Raw genomic sequence first — 16,298 nt, forward strand, 5'->3', positions numbered from 1 at the left:
ACCCTGTGGCACCCCACTAGTTACATCTTGCCATCCAGAAAAAGACCCATTTATTCTGACTCTCTGCCGCCTGTCCGTCAGCCAGTCTTCAATCCTAATAAATTACCCCTAATTCCATGTAATCTCACCTTCTGTGCAACACCTTATCAAACGCCTTCCCGAGGTCCAGATATACATCATCTACAGGATCCTCATTATCCACTTTGCTTATTACATCTTTGAAGAACTCAAGCAAATTAGTCAAATATGATTTGCGCTTCATAAAACCATGCTGTCTCTGATAGATAGCGCTTTGGCTTTCCAAATGTCCTGATAATATGTCCTTGATAATTGATTCTAACAATTTCCCAACAGATGTTAAACTAACTGATCTGTAATTTCCCACATTCTGCCTCCCTCCCTTTTTGAATGAGCATTTTTCTAATCCACTGGACCCTTCCCGTGTCCAGAGAATTTTGGAATATTATAACCAATGGATCTATCATCTCCGCTGTCACTTCCTTTAACACCCTAAGGTGTAGGCCATCACGCTCGGAGGACTTGTCTGCCCTCAATCCCAATAGTTTGTTCAATTAAGTTTCCCTATTGATGTTGCATGTTCTAAGTTCCTCCCTTTCTAATACCTCAAAATTGCCAGTTCCCATAGGAATGGTACTAGTGTGAAAACTGAGGAAGTATTGATTTTGCATCTTTGCTATTGCTGTGTTCCCCACCATTAACTCTCCGGTTTCATCTTTCAAGCGACCAACATTCACTTTAGCGACTCTTCTCTTTAATAAGAACTAGGAGCAGGAGTAGGCCATCTGGCCCCTCGAGCCTGCTCCACCATTCAATGAGATCATGGCTGATCTTTTGTGGACTCAGCTCCACTTTCCGGCCCGAACACCATAACCCTTAATCCCTTTATTCTTAAAAAAACTATCTATCTTTATCTTTAAAACATTTAATGAAGGAGCATTTAATGTACTTACAGAAGCTTTTACTATCCTTTTTGGTATTTTGTGCATGTTTTCCTTCTGGAGTTTTTGATGCAGTAACAGAGAGGATCAATAAGGGTAGTGCAGTTTATTGTAGCGTGCCTGGACTTCCAAAAGGCATTTGATAAAGTGCCCACGTGACTAACTTAGAGCTCATGGAATAAAAGGGACTACAGCAACATAGATATAAAATTGACCAAATAACTGGAAACAGTAATGGAGAATGGTTGCTTTTCGGACTGGAGGGTTTATAGAGTTTCCCCAAGGTAAGGACTCTTGCATCTCCCAATATATATAAAATTTAGCGTACAGGGCAAAATAATTAAATTTGTAGATGGCTCAAAACTTGGAAATATCATGAACTGTGAGGAGGATGGTGTTGAACTTCAAAAAGACACAGGTTGGTGGAATGGGCAGGTAAAGTGCAGATGAAATTTAATGCAGAGAAGTGTGATGTGATTCATTTCCATAGGAAGAACAGGGAACATCAGTTTACATTAAAGGGTACAGTTCTAAAAGGGGTACAGGAGCAGAGAGATCTAGGGTATACGTGCATAAATCACTGAAGGTTGAGAGCATGGTTAATAAATCATAAACTTTTTAAATAGATAACCTTGGGTACAAAAGCAAGGAAGTTATGATAAAAGCAGACTGGAAATAATCAGCAGGTTAGGCAATATGAGGTGAGATACAGAGTAACGACTGGAACAAGAAATTTTCAACATAAACTACAAAAAGGCCGGCAAAACTAGGATTTTTGCAGATACCCATTTACATCTGAAGTAGTTCTGAAATGATTCACCTGACACATTCCTGAGATGAAGGGCTTATCCCAAAAAAGGTTGAACATGTTGACATTATACCAATTGAAGTTCAGAAGAGAGAGGTGAGCCTACAGAATTATACAAGATCCTGAGAGGACTTGAGGGGGTGGATACTGGGAAGATGTTTCCACTTGTGGGGGAGACGAGAACCAGAAGCAGAGTTTAAAAATAAGGGCTCTTCCCTTTAGAGCAGAGATTAGGAAAATTAATTTTTGGGAGAATCATTAGTCTGTGGAATTCTCTTACCCAGAAAACAGGGGGAGGCTGGGTCATTGAATTTATTCAAGGCCGAGTTAGATAAGACTTTTATATAGACAAGGAAGTCAAACGTTTATGAAGGCCATTCAGGAATGTAGAATTAGGATCACATCAGATCAGCCATGAGCTTGTCAAATGGCAGAGCAGGCTTCAAGAGTTGAAAGGATTTAGGATTAATGACCTACTCCTGCTCCTATGTTCCATAACAATACCTGAAACCAGTTCTGGGCACCACACTTTAAGAAGGTTATGAAAGCATGAGGGTGCAGAAAAAATTGACAAGAATGGTCTGAAGAATAAGGAACTTCAATTACTTGTAGAGATTGGAAAAACTGGGACGGTTCCCCTGGAAGCAGATTTGATGGTGGGAGTAAAAAATCCTAAGGAATCCGGACAAAGTTTACAGGGTGAAACTGTTCCGACTCTGGATGAATTGAGAACCAAAGGACATTGATATAAGGTGACTGGCAAAAGAATCAACAGTGACATGAGGAACTACTTTTCTTTTTACATAACATGTGTTTAGGATTTGAAATGCACTACCAAGAGAGTTGGATCATTTTCATAAGAAAATTGTAACACTATGGGAAAAGGGCAGGGAAGTGACAAATTCTTCTTGCAGAGAAACAGTACAGACACGAGGAGCCGAATGGCTTTCTTCTGTGCTATAACCTATGATTTTTCACCAAATTCAAACGTTGACCTTTCTCCAGCACCTTAATTTCCTTCAAGCACTCACCTTGGTCCATTCTCCTTTCCTTTAAAATTTTGAATTCTTACATTCATTCAAGCTCCAAACAAAGATAACCAACCTCCTTCATCTTCTCCCTCATCCTACATACTGAATGAATCTCATCCTCAAATGTTTTCAATTTCCAGGTCAACTCACCTGGTCATCTCTGCTCGGATTTCATCGGCCTTATTTAACCTCGCCAACCATATACATTACACCATCCCTGGTCCAAACCCATTTTATTTTCTCTCATCCTTTATGTCCTTCCAGATGCCCATCTCAACCCAATTCCCAAGAAACTGCTGACTGTTTAACTTTCCTTCCTGGCTTTGATGTTACTTGACATTGTAAATGATTACATCTGCCTTTCAAAACCATAACCATGAACCCAACCCTCAAAGTCCCACCCCAAAGTTCTCTGTCCTTACAAATGACTGCCCTCTATCCAATCTACCCAATCTTCCCATTCTCTTGAAAGTTTGTGCACATGTTGGCATCTCTCTAATATTTATTAGTGTCACAAGTATACTTACATTAACACTGCAATGAAGACTGCAATGAAGTCTTGGGTGCATTATTTCCTCCCATTTAATATCAAAAAAATGAAAATCAGTCTTGAGCCCCACTACAAATTCTAGATGCTCATGACTCATTCCTTTCCCGTATGTCATTGTTTCAGGACAAAGCAGTTGACCATTTGCAAGCTTGGAGTTACATCATCCATTTCCAGCCCTGCCTAAGCCCAACTGAGGCCAAACACCTTCTCAGCTCTAGGCTTTACTGTTCCAACAACCTTCTAGACAGCCAGACAGAATAACTTATGTTCTTTTGTTTGTGAAGCTTCGTCCCCAGGTGAACTTTGAATGGTTGGTCAGCCCTGCTCTAGTGATTAATAGGTGCAGAGGGTAAATAGAAACATAGAATTCCCAAAGTGGAGAACGAGATCATTCAGCCTATCGAGTCTGCACTGACCCTCCAAAAATGCACCCCATCCAGGCCCACTCCCCCGCCCCATCCCCACAACTCCATGTAACCTGCACATCTTTGGACACCAAGGGGTAATTTAGCATGGCCAATTCACCTATCCTGTACATCTCTAGGCTGTGGGAGGAAACCAGAGCACTCAGAGAAAACACGGGGACATGGGGAGAAAGTGCAAACTCCACACAGTAACCCAAGGCTGGAATTGAACCTAGATTTCTGGTGCTATGAGGCAACAGTGCTAACCACTGTGCCATGCTACCTAAAATGGAGGAGAAGCAACCTGTAATAGCACAAATTAAAATATTTCCACATTATCATAGATTTTAGCTTGTGACAAAACTATGGAAATAGATTTTTAATTTGTACTGGAAAAAGGCAGAAATGACAAAACAAATTCTGAAAAATGTACGCAATGTCATGCATTCAGACAAACCCAGTGATACCTTTGAATTCAAATCACTATTAGGTAGAACCAAAAGGAGGACACCTTACAAACACAAACATCTAGTTACAAGAAATGTTCTTAGATTCTTCAAAAAAAGCCTCATTTACTAATTTTGGACACTGGAGCATACATAAGAACATAAGAACTAGGAGCAGGAGTAGGCCATCTGGCCCCTCGAGCCTGCTCCGCCATTCAATGAGATCATGGCTGATCTTTTGTGGACTCAGCTCCACTTTCCGGCCCGAACACCATAACCCTTAATCCCTTTATTCTTCAAAAAACTATCTATCTTTATCTTTAAAACATTTAATGAAGGAGCCTCTATTGCTTCACTGGGCAAGGAATTCCATAGATTCACAACCCTTTGGGTGAAGAAGTTCCTCCTAAACTCAGTCCTAAATCTACTTTCCCTTTATTTGAGGCTATGCCCCCTAGTTCTGCTTTCACCCACCAGTGGAAACAACCTGCCCGCATCTATCCTCTCGATTCCCTTCATAATCTTATATGTTTCTAGAAGATCCCCCCTCATCCTTCTAAATTCCAACGAGTACAGTCCCAGTCTACTCAACCTCTCCTCGTAATCCAACCCCTTCAGCTCTGGGATTAACCTAGTGAATCTCCTCTGCACACCCTCCAGTGCCAGTACGTCCTTTCTCAAGTAAGGAGACCAAAACTGAACACAATACTCCAGGTGTGGCCTCACTAACACCTTATACAATTGCAGCATAAGCTCCCTAGTCTTAAACTCCATCCCTCTAGCAATGAAGGACAAAATTCCATTTGCCTTCTTAATCACGTGTTGCACCTGAAAACCAACTTTCTGCGACTCATGCACGAGCACACCCAGGTCTCTCTGCACAGCAGCATGTTTTAATATTTTATAATTTAAATAATAATCCCTTTTGCCGTTATTCTTACCAAAATGGATAACCTCACATTTGTCAACATTGTATTCCATCTGCCAGACCCTAGCCCATTCACTTAGCCTGTCCAAATCCCTCTGCAGACTTCCAGTATCCTCTGCACTTTTTGCTTTACCACTTATCTTAGTGTCGACTGCAAACTTGGACACATTGCCCTTGGTCCCCAACTCCAAATCATCTATGTAAATTGTGAACAGTTGTGGGCCCAACACTAATCCCTGTGGGACACCACTAGCTACTGATTGCCAACCAGAGAAACACCCATTAATCCCCACTCTTTGCTTTCTATTAATTAACCAATCCTCTATCCATGCTCCTACTTTCCCCTTAATGCCATGCATCTTTATCTTATGCAACAACCTTTTGTGTGGCACCTTGTCAAAGGCTTTCTGGAAATCCAGATATACCACATCCATTGGCTCCCCGTTATCTACCGCACTGTTAATGTCCTCAAAAAATTCCACTAAATTAGTTAGGCACGACCTGCCCTTTATGAACCCATGCTGCGTCTGTCCAATGGGACAAGTTCCATCCAGATGCCTCGCTATTTCTTCCTTGATGATAGATTCCAGCATCTTCCCTACTACCGAAGTTAAGCTCACTGGCCTATAATTACCCACTTTCTGCCTACCTCCTTTTTTAAACAGTGGTGTCACGTTTGCTAATTTCCAATCCGCCGGGACCACCCCAGAGTCTAGTGAATTTTGGTAAATTATCACTAGTGCATTTGCAATTTCCCTAGCCATCTCTTTTAGCACTCTGGGATGCATTCCATCAGGGCCAGGAGACTTGTCTACCTTTAGCCCCTGGCATACACTGCCAGCCTAGTGATGTTTGCTGACATGTACATTAAAGGCCTTCTCCCTTCAAGGTAAAAAAACTAATTGTATCTTAAAGTTGGCAGGTTCAATTATTACACAATTATTTCAGTATTCTTTATGGCACATCACTGAATGTAAATTATTTGCTGCATTTCTCAACATTGCACTTATGGCTATAAAGAAGCAAAAGAGACTCACGGCTGTATTCAATCCTGACAAAAAAGAAACTCAAGTCCCAGAGTTGTAGCTAAAGCTCACTTACCACCTTTGGGGGCTAGCTTCCGAGTGCTTTACCAGAAAATTATCTGCCTCACTGAAAACATATGTCACTTTGATTAACTATAATCCTGCAACGGAATAGATTTGAAGTGCAGTTTATCTCCCAAATCATGTCACCTTCCAAACTGAAGAATGTTGCAAGGCAAACATGGTTTCTAGAAATCTACTGGGGGACAGCAATTTTTTAAAACTCCAATGTGGTCTAACATTCAAATTTCTCATACTAATCATACAATATGTGAAAGATATACCGCAATGAATGGTCATCATAGAAACAATATTCACAGTTAAAAATTACCAATACCATAGGTGCTTCAGATACCTACTCAGAAGCTGTGAAAAGGGCCTGAATGATACTGTTCATGTAGCAGGTATTGCCTAGGTTAGCCAGACCTATTCTTCCTGTATCTGATTTGGTAGCAAGTCTTGGATACAAAGGTGCTAATGCATTCTTCTGAGATGTCCAGGCATTTTGACTGAGCAGATGCTTTATTTTCTCCTCATTTGGAATTGGAAAGTCCTAAAGCAGAGGCATAAATTTTATCTGATAACATTCAAAAAGATTGTATCGTGATTTTGTTCAAGCCACTTTTCCACACTGAATAGTATTTCATCTTCAATACAACAACATATTTTCTACCCATATCTGGTCATGGGACAAAGTAAATCTCATTAAAACCAGTACCAAAAATAATGTTAGTTTACTCCAGGGACCGGATCGAACCTCCCTCGTTTGGAACAGAATTCACAAAAGGAGAACTGATATATATATATTTTTTAAACAGTTTATTGTTCCATTGCAATCTTACCCAGAAATACAAGACAATGAGACAGGAGTAAAATTAAAGTAATGCTGAGTATTTTCTCCCTGCAATATTCAATACTGGGAATGAGAAGAGAAGAGAATGAATAGAAAGCACATAAAAGAACAGAAAGACAACACATGCAGACAGAAGTGACAAAATGCAAACCATGATATTAGCATGGTATTACAAACACTGCCCTGTACTTAGTGTGGAGGTTTTACCAGCTGTCTTCATACAGCCTTTATTTCTAAATAATTGATTGATATGCCTGATGACCCCACTGTATTGTGTTTACTTACCACAAATCCAGCTCTTCTGCACAAAGGCACCACATCCTGTGAGGGAGATGACTCTTATCTCCACATGGTAGGACTGTTTGGGAAGGGGATGGCAATTACCTTGTTGTGTACAGTTCTCAGTGACCATTATGAAAGATCTAGCTCCAAGGCCCAATCAATACCTACTTCTTGAAAATGGGGCCACCAACGTAAAAGCAGAATACCACTGAGTTCACTGCTGGGGCTTCAACTATTTACAATCTACATTAATGACTTGGTGTAATATAGCCAAATTTGCTGGGTAGGTAGGAAAGAAATAAAGTTGTGAGGAAGGATACAAAGAGTCTGCAAAGGGATATAGGCAAGTTGAGTGGGCAAAAAATTGGTGGACAGAGTATAATGTTGGAAAATGGGATGTTATCCACTGACAGGAAGAATAGAAAAAGATTATTCAAACACAATTCTTCTGCACAGAAGAGCCTGAGTGTTCTTGACTACAAATTGCAAAAGGTTGGCATTCAGATAAAGCAAGTAATTAGGAAGGCAAATAGAATATTGACATTTATTGCAAGGGGAATGGAATATAAAGTAGGGAATACTTGCTAATCTAGAGGGCATTGCCTTTGAGAAAAGCAGTGGTGAGCCCCTTGAATTGTGCTGTAGGTACACCCAATGTGTTGTTCGGAAGGGAGTTCCAGGATTTTGACCCGGTGACAATGAAGGAATGGCGAGTCAGGATGGTGTATGGCTTGGAGGGGAACCTGCAAGTGGTCATGCTCCCATGCATCTGCTGCCTTTGTCCTTCGAGCTGGCAGAGGTTGTAATTTTGGAAGGTACTACTGAAGGAGCCTTGTTGAGTTGCTATAGTGCATTTGTAGATGGTACATTCCGCTGCCACAGTGCATCAGTGGTGGAGGGAGTGAATGTTTAAGGTGATGGATGGGTTGCCAATCAAGCAGGCTGCTTTGTGCTGGATGATGTCAAGCTTGTTGGGTATTGTTGCAGCTAAACTTCATCCAGGCAAATTTAACATATTACAGTATATAGTGCATGGAGATTATAGATGGTGGAAAAGCTTTGCGAGGTAGGGGGCCAGTTACACGCCACAGAATTCCCAACCTCTGACCCCATTCTTATTGCCAGTCTTCATATGGTTGGTCCAGTCCAGTTTCTGGTCAACATTAACCTCTAGGATGTTGATAGTGGAAAATTCAATGTTGGTAATGGCACTGAATGTCAAGGGAAAATGGTTACATTCTCTCTTGTTGGAGAATTCTACCATCAGATCTTGACCTTTTTCCCTGATTTTTCTCTCTTCCAAGAAAGAGGAAATTGGATCTGTACTGTAAACTAATACCTCCTACTGGCTTAGACAACAGTGAGAACTTCACATAATTAACCAATCCCAGTTCTTGGGCTATATAGTATTGTAATGGCAGGCCTCAGACAGAAGAGCCTGATAAGCCACTCATCAAGGTACAGCTAGAAGAGATGCATTCTAAGTAGGTATGTCCACAGGCATAATACTGGTTACAGTAACAAAAAACATAAAAGCCTTAAATAAATGGACATCTAAAATATGATTGAATTCAGTATTTTACTTCAAGAGTTCCTCTGATGAAAGGTCACAGACCTGAAACAGAACTCGGTCTCTCTTTCTCTGCACAGATACTGCTGAGCATTTCCAGCATTTTCTAATTTTGCAATATTTTTACTTAATGTGCTTAAAATACAAACTTTACAATGCTATTCAGCAACAAAGAAAAATAATCTTTATCATTTACCTTTAGTGCTTCTATGACAGGTTCATATAAGTCAGGAAAGCCTGAAAATCGGAAGATCATGCAATGCACCAATTCAGACAATTGTTGAAGCCAGCTTGTGCCAGAGTTAGATTCCTCTTTAGACAGTGACACGAATAATTTTGGAATATCAGAGACGAGCTGTGGAGTAATAGGGTATGAATTACTACAAGTGAAATTTTAAGCTATAAATCAATACATAACTATAATATTTGACCATGACGGCGGCCACGCACCCACCCCGGGCGCTGGCTCAGCCCAGGCATCCCGGCCGTTCGGAGGTGTGCCGGACCCCCCACGGGACACCCACACCCAGCCGGTGGCACCCACCGGCGGGTAGATCTAGGTCCGCACTCACGGCAGCCCCAGGTGAGGGCAGTGCCATCAGACGGTGGCCCTGGCAGGAGAGACGAGCGACAGGAGTCAGGGCACCGAGGGGGCGGGCACGGGTGGGGGGCATGTGTGGCTGTGGTGCGAGCTGCCAACCGGGGCGACCATGTAGCCCATGGCACCTGGTGGTGGAGGGAGGTATGCGCCATGACGAAACTTTGTCTACCTCCACCCCGTACAGATCGTAATGTTCGGGCATCTTCCAGCGCTGTTGGGCGCCGTGGCGGGGGCCACTGCCCTGCATGAAGCCCTGTGGGAGCTGGAGCAGGGGTGGGACAGGTAGGCAGAGGAGGCTGCAGCAGAGGAGCATGCCGCAGTGGGGCAGCTGGCAGCCGCTCAGCCTGCCAGGTCACCCGCCCGACAGGCGCAGGAGGAGGAGGACCATGACGAGGGAGAGCCACAGGATGAGGTGCCGAGGAGGAGGAGGCGGAGGTGGTGCCACAGCCAAAGAGGCACCCGATGAGGCCTCGTGTGTACCAGCACCGCATGTCCTTCCAGGACCTCACGGACTGGGCGTGCAGGAGAAGACGTCGGATGAACCGGGAAACCCTCGCCCATATCTGCCACCTGATGGCACACCTGGCACCGCGTGGGACTGGGGGTGGACGCCTTCTCCCGGTGACCATCAAGGTAACGGTCACCCTGAACTTGTATGCGTCGGGGTCCTTCCAGTCGCCAAACGGGGACCTGTCTAGTTCTGTGCGACACTGGCCAGCACCTGGACAATGGCGCCGCCGCTCTCAGCGATGGACTGCTGAGACTGGCCCATGGCCTGCTGAGACTGGGCCAAGTTGCTGAGCGCCACTGCGATGTGCAGCTGGCTCTGGCTCATGGCTGCCAGTGAGAAAGCAGCCCTGTCCTGCGCCACAGAAGCCGTGTGCACAGAAAGCTCCAGGCCTTGCATATTCTGACCAATGTCCGGCACTGTTGCCCCCATTGCCTGCACCGCGGACGCCACCCGTGCGGTTTCGGCCTGGGTCTGCGGGTGCTAGAAACCAGCCGTCATCCCCTTCTCACGTCCCTGGGTCTCTTGCTGCATCAGGTCTATGGGTGGGTGTGGAAATTCCAGGAACCCGGGATCCGTCTGGGCAGCAGCTGGTTGCTGGGGCCGGTCTGCCTTCCGACCCATCGGCTGCTCCTACCTCCACCTGCTGTACCAGAGCGGCTGTGTGGTGCTCACCAGTGAGTATCCCAGAAGCCTCATCATTAAAGAGCCCAACCGAGGTGATAGTCTCTGCGATGGTGCAGGGTGTAGGAGTAGGAGATAGCAATGACGGAAAGTCAGTGTCCTCATCGGACCCGAAGTCCGTGGTCCCCTGGGTTGCTGTGTCATGTCTGTCTGTTCGCTGTGTTGTGGTGTCATGTCTGTCTGTTCGCTGTGTTGTGGTGTCATGTCTGTCTGTCCCATGTGCTGGTACCCTGCATTGTGGTGTCATATCTGTCTGTCCCCCGTGCCTCCGTCCCCTGGGTCGTTGTTCGACTGGGCCGGAGGGCTGTTGGTGTGGCTGCCCTCCCTGTAGCTGCTCACGTTCCTGGGGAATGGCCGCCCTGGCACTGGCTGGGAGCAGGGTAAGTCTGATGGGCTGGGTCGGTCGCCCTGGCACTGGCTGGGGTTGGTGTCTGCCTGGTGGGCGGAGTCGATCAGCGGGTGGTCCTGCAAGACACAATACAGCATGCATGGTTAGACAGGCGGATAGGGGTGAGAAGCTGGGGCCAGGCAGGGGGGTCTCACTTGGTGGCGCGGCCCCTATCTCGGCATGGGCAACCTCCCGGTCCTCGGGTCCGGCAGCTACGTCCAGTGCCCACTGTTCATGCGCAGTTAGGGGGTGCAATTCAGATGCACCCCCTCCGGTTTTCTTCCACTCTCGGCAGTTATGGGCGCTCTTATCCTGGGGGGGGGGGGCACAAACATCAGCAGGGTTAGGCGGTCTGACACATGCAGCCCAGCAATTGGGTCTATGTTGGCATCGGTGCACACGGCATCCTGCCAATGCGGCTGGCATGGGTGGGTGTAGCCATGTGGGTCACGGCTGGGGTCGTACCGTCCCTCTGGGGAGAGGGGGCGGTGTCACACGTGTGGGGGTAGGGGGTTTGGTGCCATGGGCTGGGTACTCACCCTAGCTGCCCCGACCAGGTTGTTCATCTCCTTGTGACACTGCTCGCCTGTCCTGGGTGTCAGTGCAAAGGTGCTGGCAGCCTTGCCCACCTCCCTCCACATACGCCAGCGATGTTGGCTGCGACCCTGCGGCCAGGTCCGGGGTACAGGTCGCCCCTCCTCTTCTCAACAGCATCCAGGAGCGTTTTGGTGTTGCGGTCCCTGAACCGGGGCGATGCGCAGCAAGTGGCCATCTTGAAGCGTCGGCTGTGTGTCTATTTGAGTGCGCTGCATCACTTACGCGGCGCACCTCTCTGACGCCGGTCTGGAACCATGCCCCCACGCTTCCAGTGGCGCCCCTGCTGGCCCCTTCTGGGCCGCAGAATCGCTGCGCTTTGGAGCCCGTTGTCCTCGGCGTGAACCGCTCCGGTGTTTACTCCGATGTCAATACTTAGCCGCCGTTTCGGACAATTCCGGCCATGGTGTCCACAAAGAGGCAATCCATGGCTGCCCACCCTGACAATCGAGCCATGGGGGGGTGGCGAAGGGGTAGAGAGGTATCCAAAGGAGAAACAGAGAGCATAAGAGCTAGTCAGGATAGATAGCATGAATGCGTGGCTCGAGAGATGGTGCAAGAGGGAGGGATTTAATTCCTGGGGTATAGGAACCGGTTCTGGGGGAGATGGGACCTGTACAAACCAGATGGTCTGCACCTGGACAGGACGAGAACCAATGTCCTAGGGGGGGGATGTTTGCTAGTGCTGTTGGATAGGGTTTAAACTAATGTGGCAGGGGGATGGGGACCGATGCAGGAAGTCGGAGGGGAGTAAAGCGGGGCCAGAAACAAAAAGCAGTAAGGGGGAAAGTGTAAGGCAGAGAAGCCATAGTCAAAAATCAAAAAGGGCCACAGTACAGGGTACAGTGACTTAGGAGAGTGTGAAAGGTGAAGTGGTCAATGCAGGATTGAGGGTGTTGTACCTAAATGCGTGCAGTATACGGAACAAGGTAAATGAGCTTGTTGCGCACATTTAAATTGGCCGGCACGATGTTGTGGGCATCACAGAGACGTGGCTGCAAGGGGATCAGGTATGGGATCTAAATATACAAGGATATATGTCCTATCGAAAGCACTGGCAGATGGGCAAAGGGGGCGGGGTTGCATGGTTAGTGAGGAATGAAGTTAAATCGATAGCAAGGAGCAATATAGGATCAGAAGGCATAGCATCTCTGCGGGTAGAATTGAGGAATCGAAAAGGTAAAAAGATCCTGATGGGAGTTATGTACAGGCCCCCTAGCTGTAGTCAGGGCGTGGGACAGAAAATAAATCAGGAGATAGAAAAGGCATGTAAAAAAGGCAATATTACAATAATCATGGGGGACTTCAATATGCAGGTGGACTGGGAAAATCAGGTTGGTAGAGGATCCCAAGAAAAGGAATTTGTGGAATGTTTAAGAGACGTTTTTTTTGGAGCAGCTTGTGACAGAGCCTACGAGGGAACAGGCAATTCTGGATTTGGTGACGTGTAATGAGGCAGACTGGATTAGAGAACTTGAAGGAACCCTTTGGGAGCAGTGACCACAATATGATAGAATTTACCCTGCAGTTTGAGGGGGAGAAGCTGCAACCAGATGTAACGGTATTACAATTAAATAAGGGTAACTACAAAGACATGAGGGAAGAGCTGGCCAGAGTTGATTGGAAAAGGAGCCTAGCAGGGAAAAGACAGTGGAACAGCAATGGCAGGGATTTTGGGGGGGTTATTAGGGAGGCACAACAGAAATTCATCCCAAGGAGGAGGAAACATGCTAAGGGGAGGACAAGGCATCCATGGCTGATGAGGAAAGTCAAGGACAGCACAAAAGCTAAAGAAAAGGCATACAAAGTGACGAGGATTAGTGGGAAGCCAGAGGATTGGGAAGCCTTTAAAAGCGAGCAGAGGGCAACTAAAAAAGCAATAAGGGAGGAGAAGATGAAGTATGAGTGCAAGCTAGCTAGTAATATAAAGGAAGATAAGAGGAGATTTTTTTTTCAATATATAGAAGGTAAGAGAGGCAAAAATAGACATTGGACCACTGGAAAATGTGGCTGGAAAAGTAGTAATAGGAAACAAAGAAATGGCAGACGAACTGAATAGTTACTTTGCAGCAGTCTTCATGGTGGAAGACACCAGTGGGATGCCAGAACTCCAGGAGAACCAGGGGGCAGAGGTGAGTGCAGTGAACATTACTAAGGAGAAGGTTCTGTGGAATCTGAAAGGTCTGATGGTGAATAAGTCACCTGGACCGTGATGGACTGCACCTCAGGGACCTGAAAGAGATAGCTGAGGAAATTGTGGAGGCATTGATGATCCTTCAGGAATCACTGAAGGCAGGAAGGGTCCCAGAGGACTGGAAAGTGGCTAATGTAACACCGCTGTTTAAGAAGGGAGGGAGGCAGAAGACGAGAAATTATAGGCCGGTTAGCATGACTTCGGTCATTGGTAAGATTTTAAGTCTGTTATTAAAGATGAGATTGCGAAGTACTGTTGTGGCTGCCCTCCCTGTCGGTGCTCGACTCCCTGGGGGGGGGGGGGGGGCGCCCTGGTACTGGCTGGAGGCGGGGTACACCTGATGGGCCGGGTCGGTCGCCCTGGCACTGGCTGGGGGGTGGTGTCTGCGTGGTGGGCCGAGTCGATCGGTGGGTGGTCCTGCAAGACACAATACAGCATGCATAGATCCCTGGAATGAAAAACTTGTCGTATGAGGAACGGTTGAGGGCTCTGGGTCTATACCCGTTGGAGTTTAGAAGGATGAGGGGGGGGGGGGGGGGGATCTTATTGAAACTTACTGGGTACTGCGTGGCCTGGATAGAGTGGACGTGGAGAGGATGTTTCCACTTGTAGGAGAAACTAGAACCAGAGGACACCATCTCAGACTAAAGGGACGATCCTTTAAAACAAAGATGAGGAGGAATTTCTTCAGCTAGAGGATGGTGAATCTGTGGAACTCTTTGCCGCAGAAGGCTGTGGAGGTCAAATCACTGATTGTCTTTAAGACCGAGATAGATAGATTCTTGATTAATAAGGGGATTAGGGGTTATGGGGAGAAGGTAGGAGAATGGGGATGAGTAAAATATCAGCCATGGATCGAATGGCGGAGCAGACTTGTGGGCTGAGTGGCCTAATTCTGCTCCCTATGTCTTATGGTCTTGTGGAGTCTCACTCTACGCGGATAACCTGCCCCTCTACATCTCGAACGCTGGGACCACCACGAAAGGGATAATGAAACTCCTAGAGGAGTTTGGAGCCTTCTCGGGTTATAAACTTAACCTAAGATCTTCCCTATGAACCCGCAGGGGAGAGGGACAGAGCTGAGAAGACTGCCATTTAAGCATGCCCAGACCAAATTCCGCTACCTGGGGATCCAAATAGCCCATGACTGGACATGGATCCACAAATGGAACGTGACGAGTCTGGTGGAGGAAGTCAAAAAGGACCTGCAGAGGTGGAGCAACGTGGGAGGCCTGGCCCATCCGAACCTGCAGTTGTACCACTGGGCGGCCACTGCAGAAAGAGTACGGGGATGGGTCAAGGAACAGGGAAGAGTGAGTGAGGATGGAAGAGAGTTCCTGCACAAGGACATCCCTCTGAGCCCCAGTCACAACCGTTCTCCCTTCATAACCCCTCCCCCTACGGATTAGCATCAACTTCTGCCCCGCCTCCTCGGATCAGCATCAACTTCGACCCCACACCCAGCCTAAAGTGCTGCCACCACCTCGTCCCAGGCATCTCACCCTCCACAAACGTTTTATAAAACTCCATCGGGAAACCACCCGGCACCAGTGCCTTGTCCATCTGCATTTTCCCTATTGCTGTCTGGACTTCTTCCACCCCCACTGGCTCCACCAACCCTGCCCTCTCCTCTTGGATACTCCAAAACCCCCGGAAACTCCCTCATGTCCGACTTGTCCTCCGGAGGCTCTGACTTATACAAATTCTTATAGAAATCCTCAGATGCCTTGTTCACCTGCTCCAGTGCCACCACCAGGTCCCCTGCACCAACCCGGACCTGAACAATCTCTTTCGCAGCCGCCTGCCTGCGGAGCTGGCCAGCCAACAAGCAGCTGGTCTTCTCTCCATACTCATACACGGCCCCCCTCAACTGCTGAACCGCCTTTCCCGTGGATACAAGATCAAACCTCGCCTGTAGCTCTCTTCTCCTCACCAGATCCGAATTGGATCCTCCACATACCTTCCATACACTTCCAAAACCTCCTCTACCAACCGCTGCTACTCCTCTCGGAGCCTTGAACGAGATGACCGTGCCCCTCACGACTGCTTTCTACATGTTCCATACCACTGACGGCAAAACCGCCCCATTCCCATTGAACCCTACGTAATCCTCAAATCAACATTCCCATTTTGGTACAGAAATTCGGGTCTGCCAGCAACCCCAAGTTCAACCTCCACGCAGGCCTCTTGAGCTATGAGCTAGTCCAGGACCACATCCACCCAGAGTGGAGCATGGTCCGAGATAACAATTGCAGAATATTCTGCCTTGCTCACCCCGGCCAACAGCGCCTGTCCTTTAATAACAAAAAAAAAAAAAAAAAAAAAAAAAATCAATCCTTGATTCACATTGTGTACTAGCGAAAAGAATGAGTACTCCCTATCCTACGGTGGCGGAAACCTCCAAGTGTCTGTC

At 46.8% G+C, this 16,298-nt stretch overlaps 1 protein-coding gene across 6 annotated transcripts in view; it reads right to left on the reverse strand.

Moving 5' to 3' along the window:
• Positions 1-16,298, reverse strand: part of LOC140391747 (ubiquitin carboxyl-terminal hydrolase 35-like) — a 189,001-nt gene that overhangs the window by 87,550 nt on the left and 85,153 nt on the right. For all 6 annotated transcript variants that reach the window (XM_072476572.1, XM_072476571.1, XM_072476569.1 and 3 more), the window contains exons 7-8: positions 9,113-9,271; positions 6,571-6,764 (exon numbers count right to left, since the gene is read on the reverse strand). In XM_072476572.1, coding sequence (XP_072332673.1) covers positions 6,571-6,764; positions 9,113-9,271 — 353 coding nt within the window. The remainder of the gene's footprint in view (positions 1-6,570; positions 6,765-9,112; positions 9,272-16,298) is intronic.

This window comes from Scyliorhinus torazame, chromosome 15 (genome assembly GCF_047496885.1).
Source record: "Scyliorhinus torazame isolate Kashiwa2021f chromosome 15, sScyTor2.1, whole genome shotgun sequence".
NCBI lineage: Eukaryota > Metazoa > Chordata > Chondrichthyes > Carcharhiniformes > Scyliorhinidae > Scyliorhinus > Scyliorhinus torazame.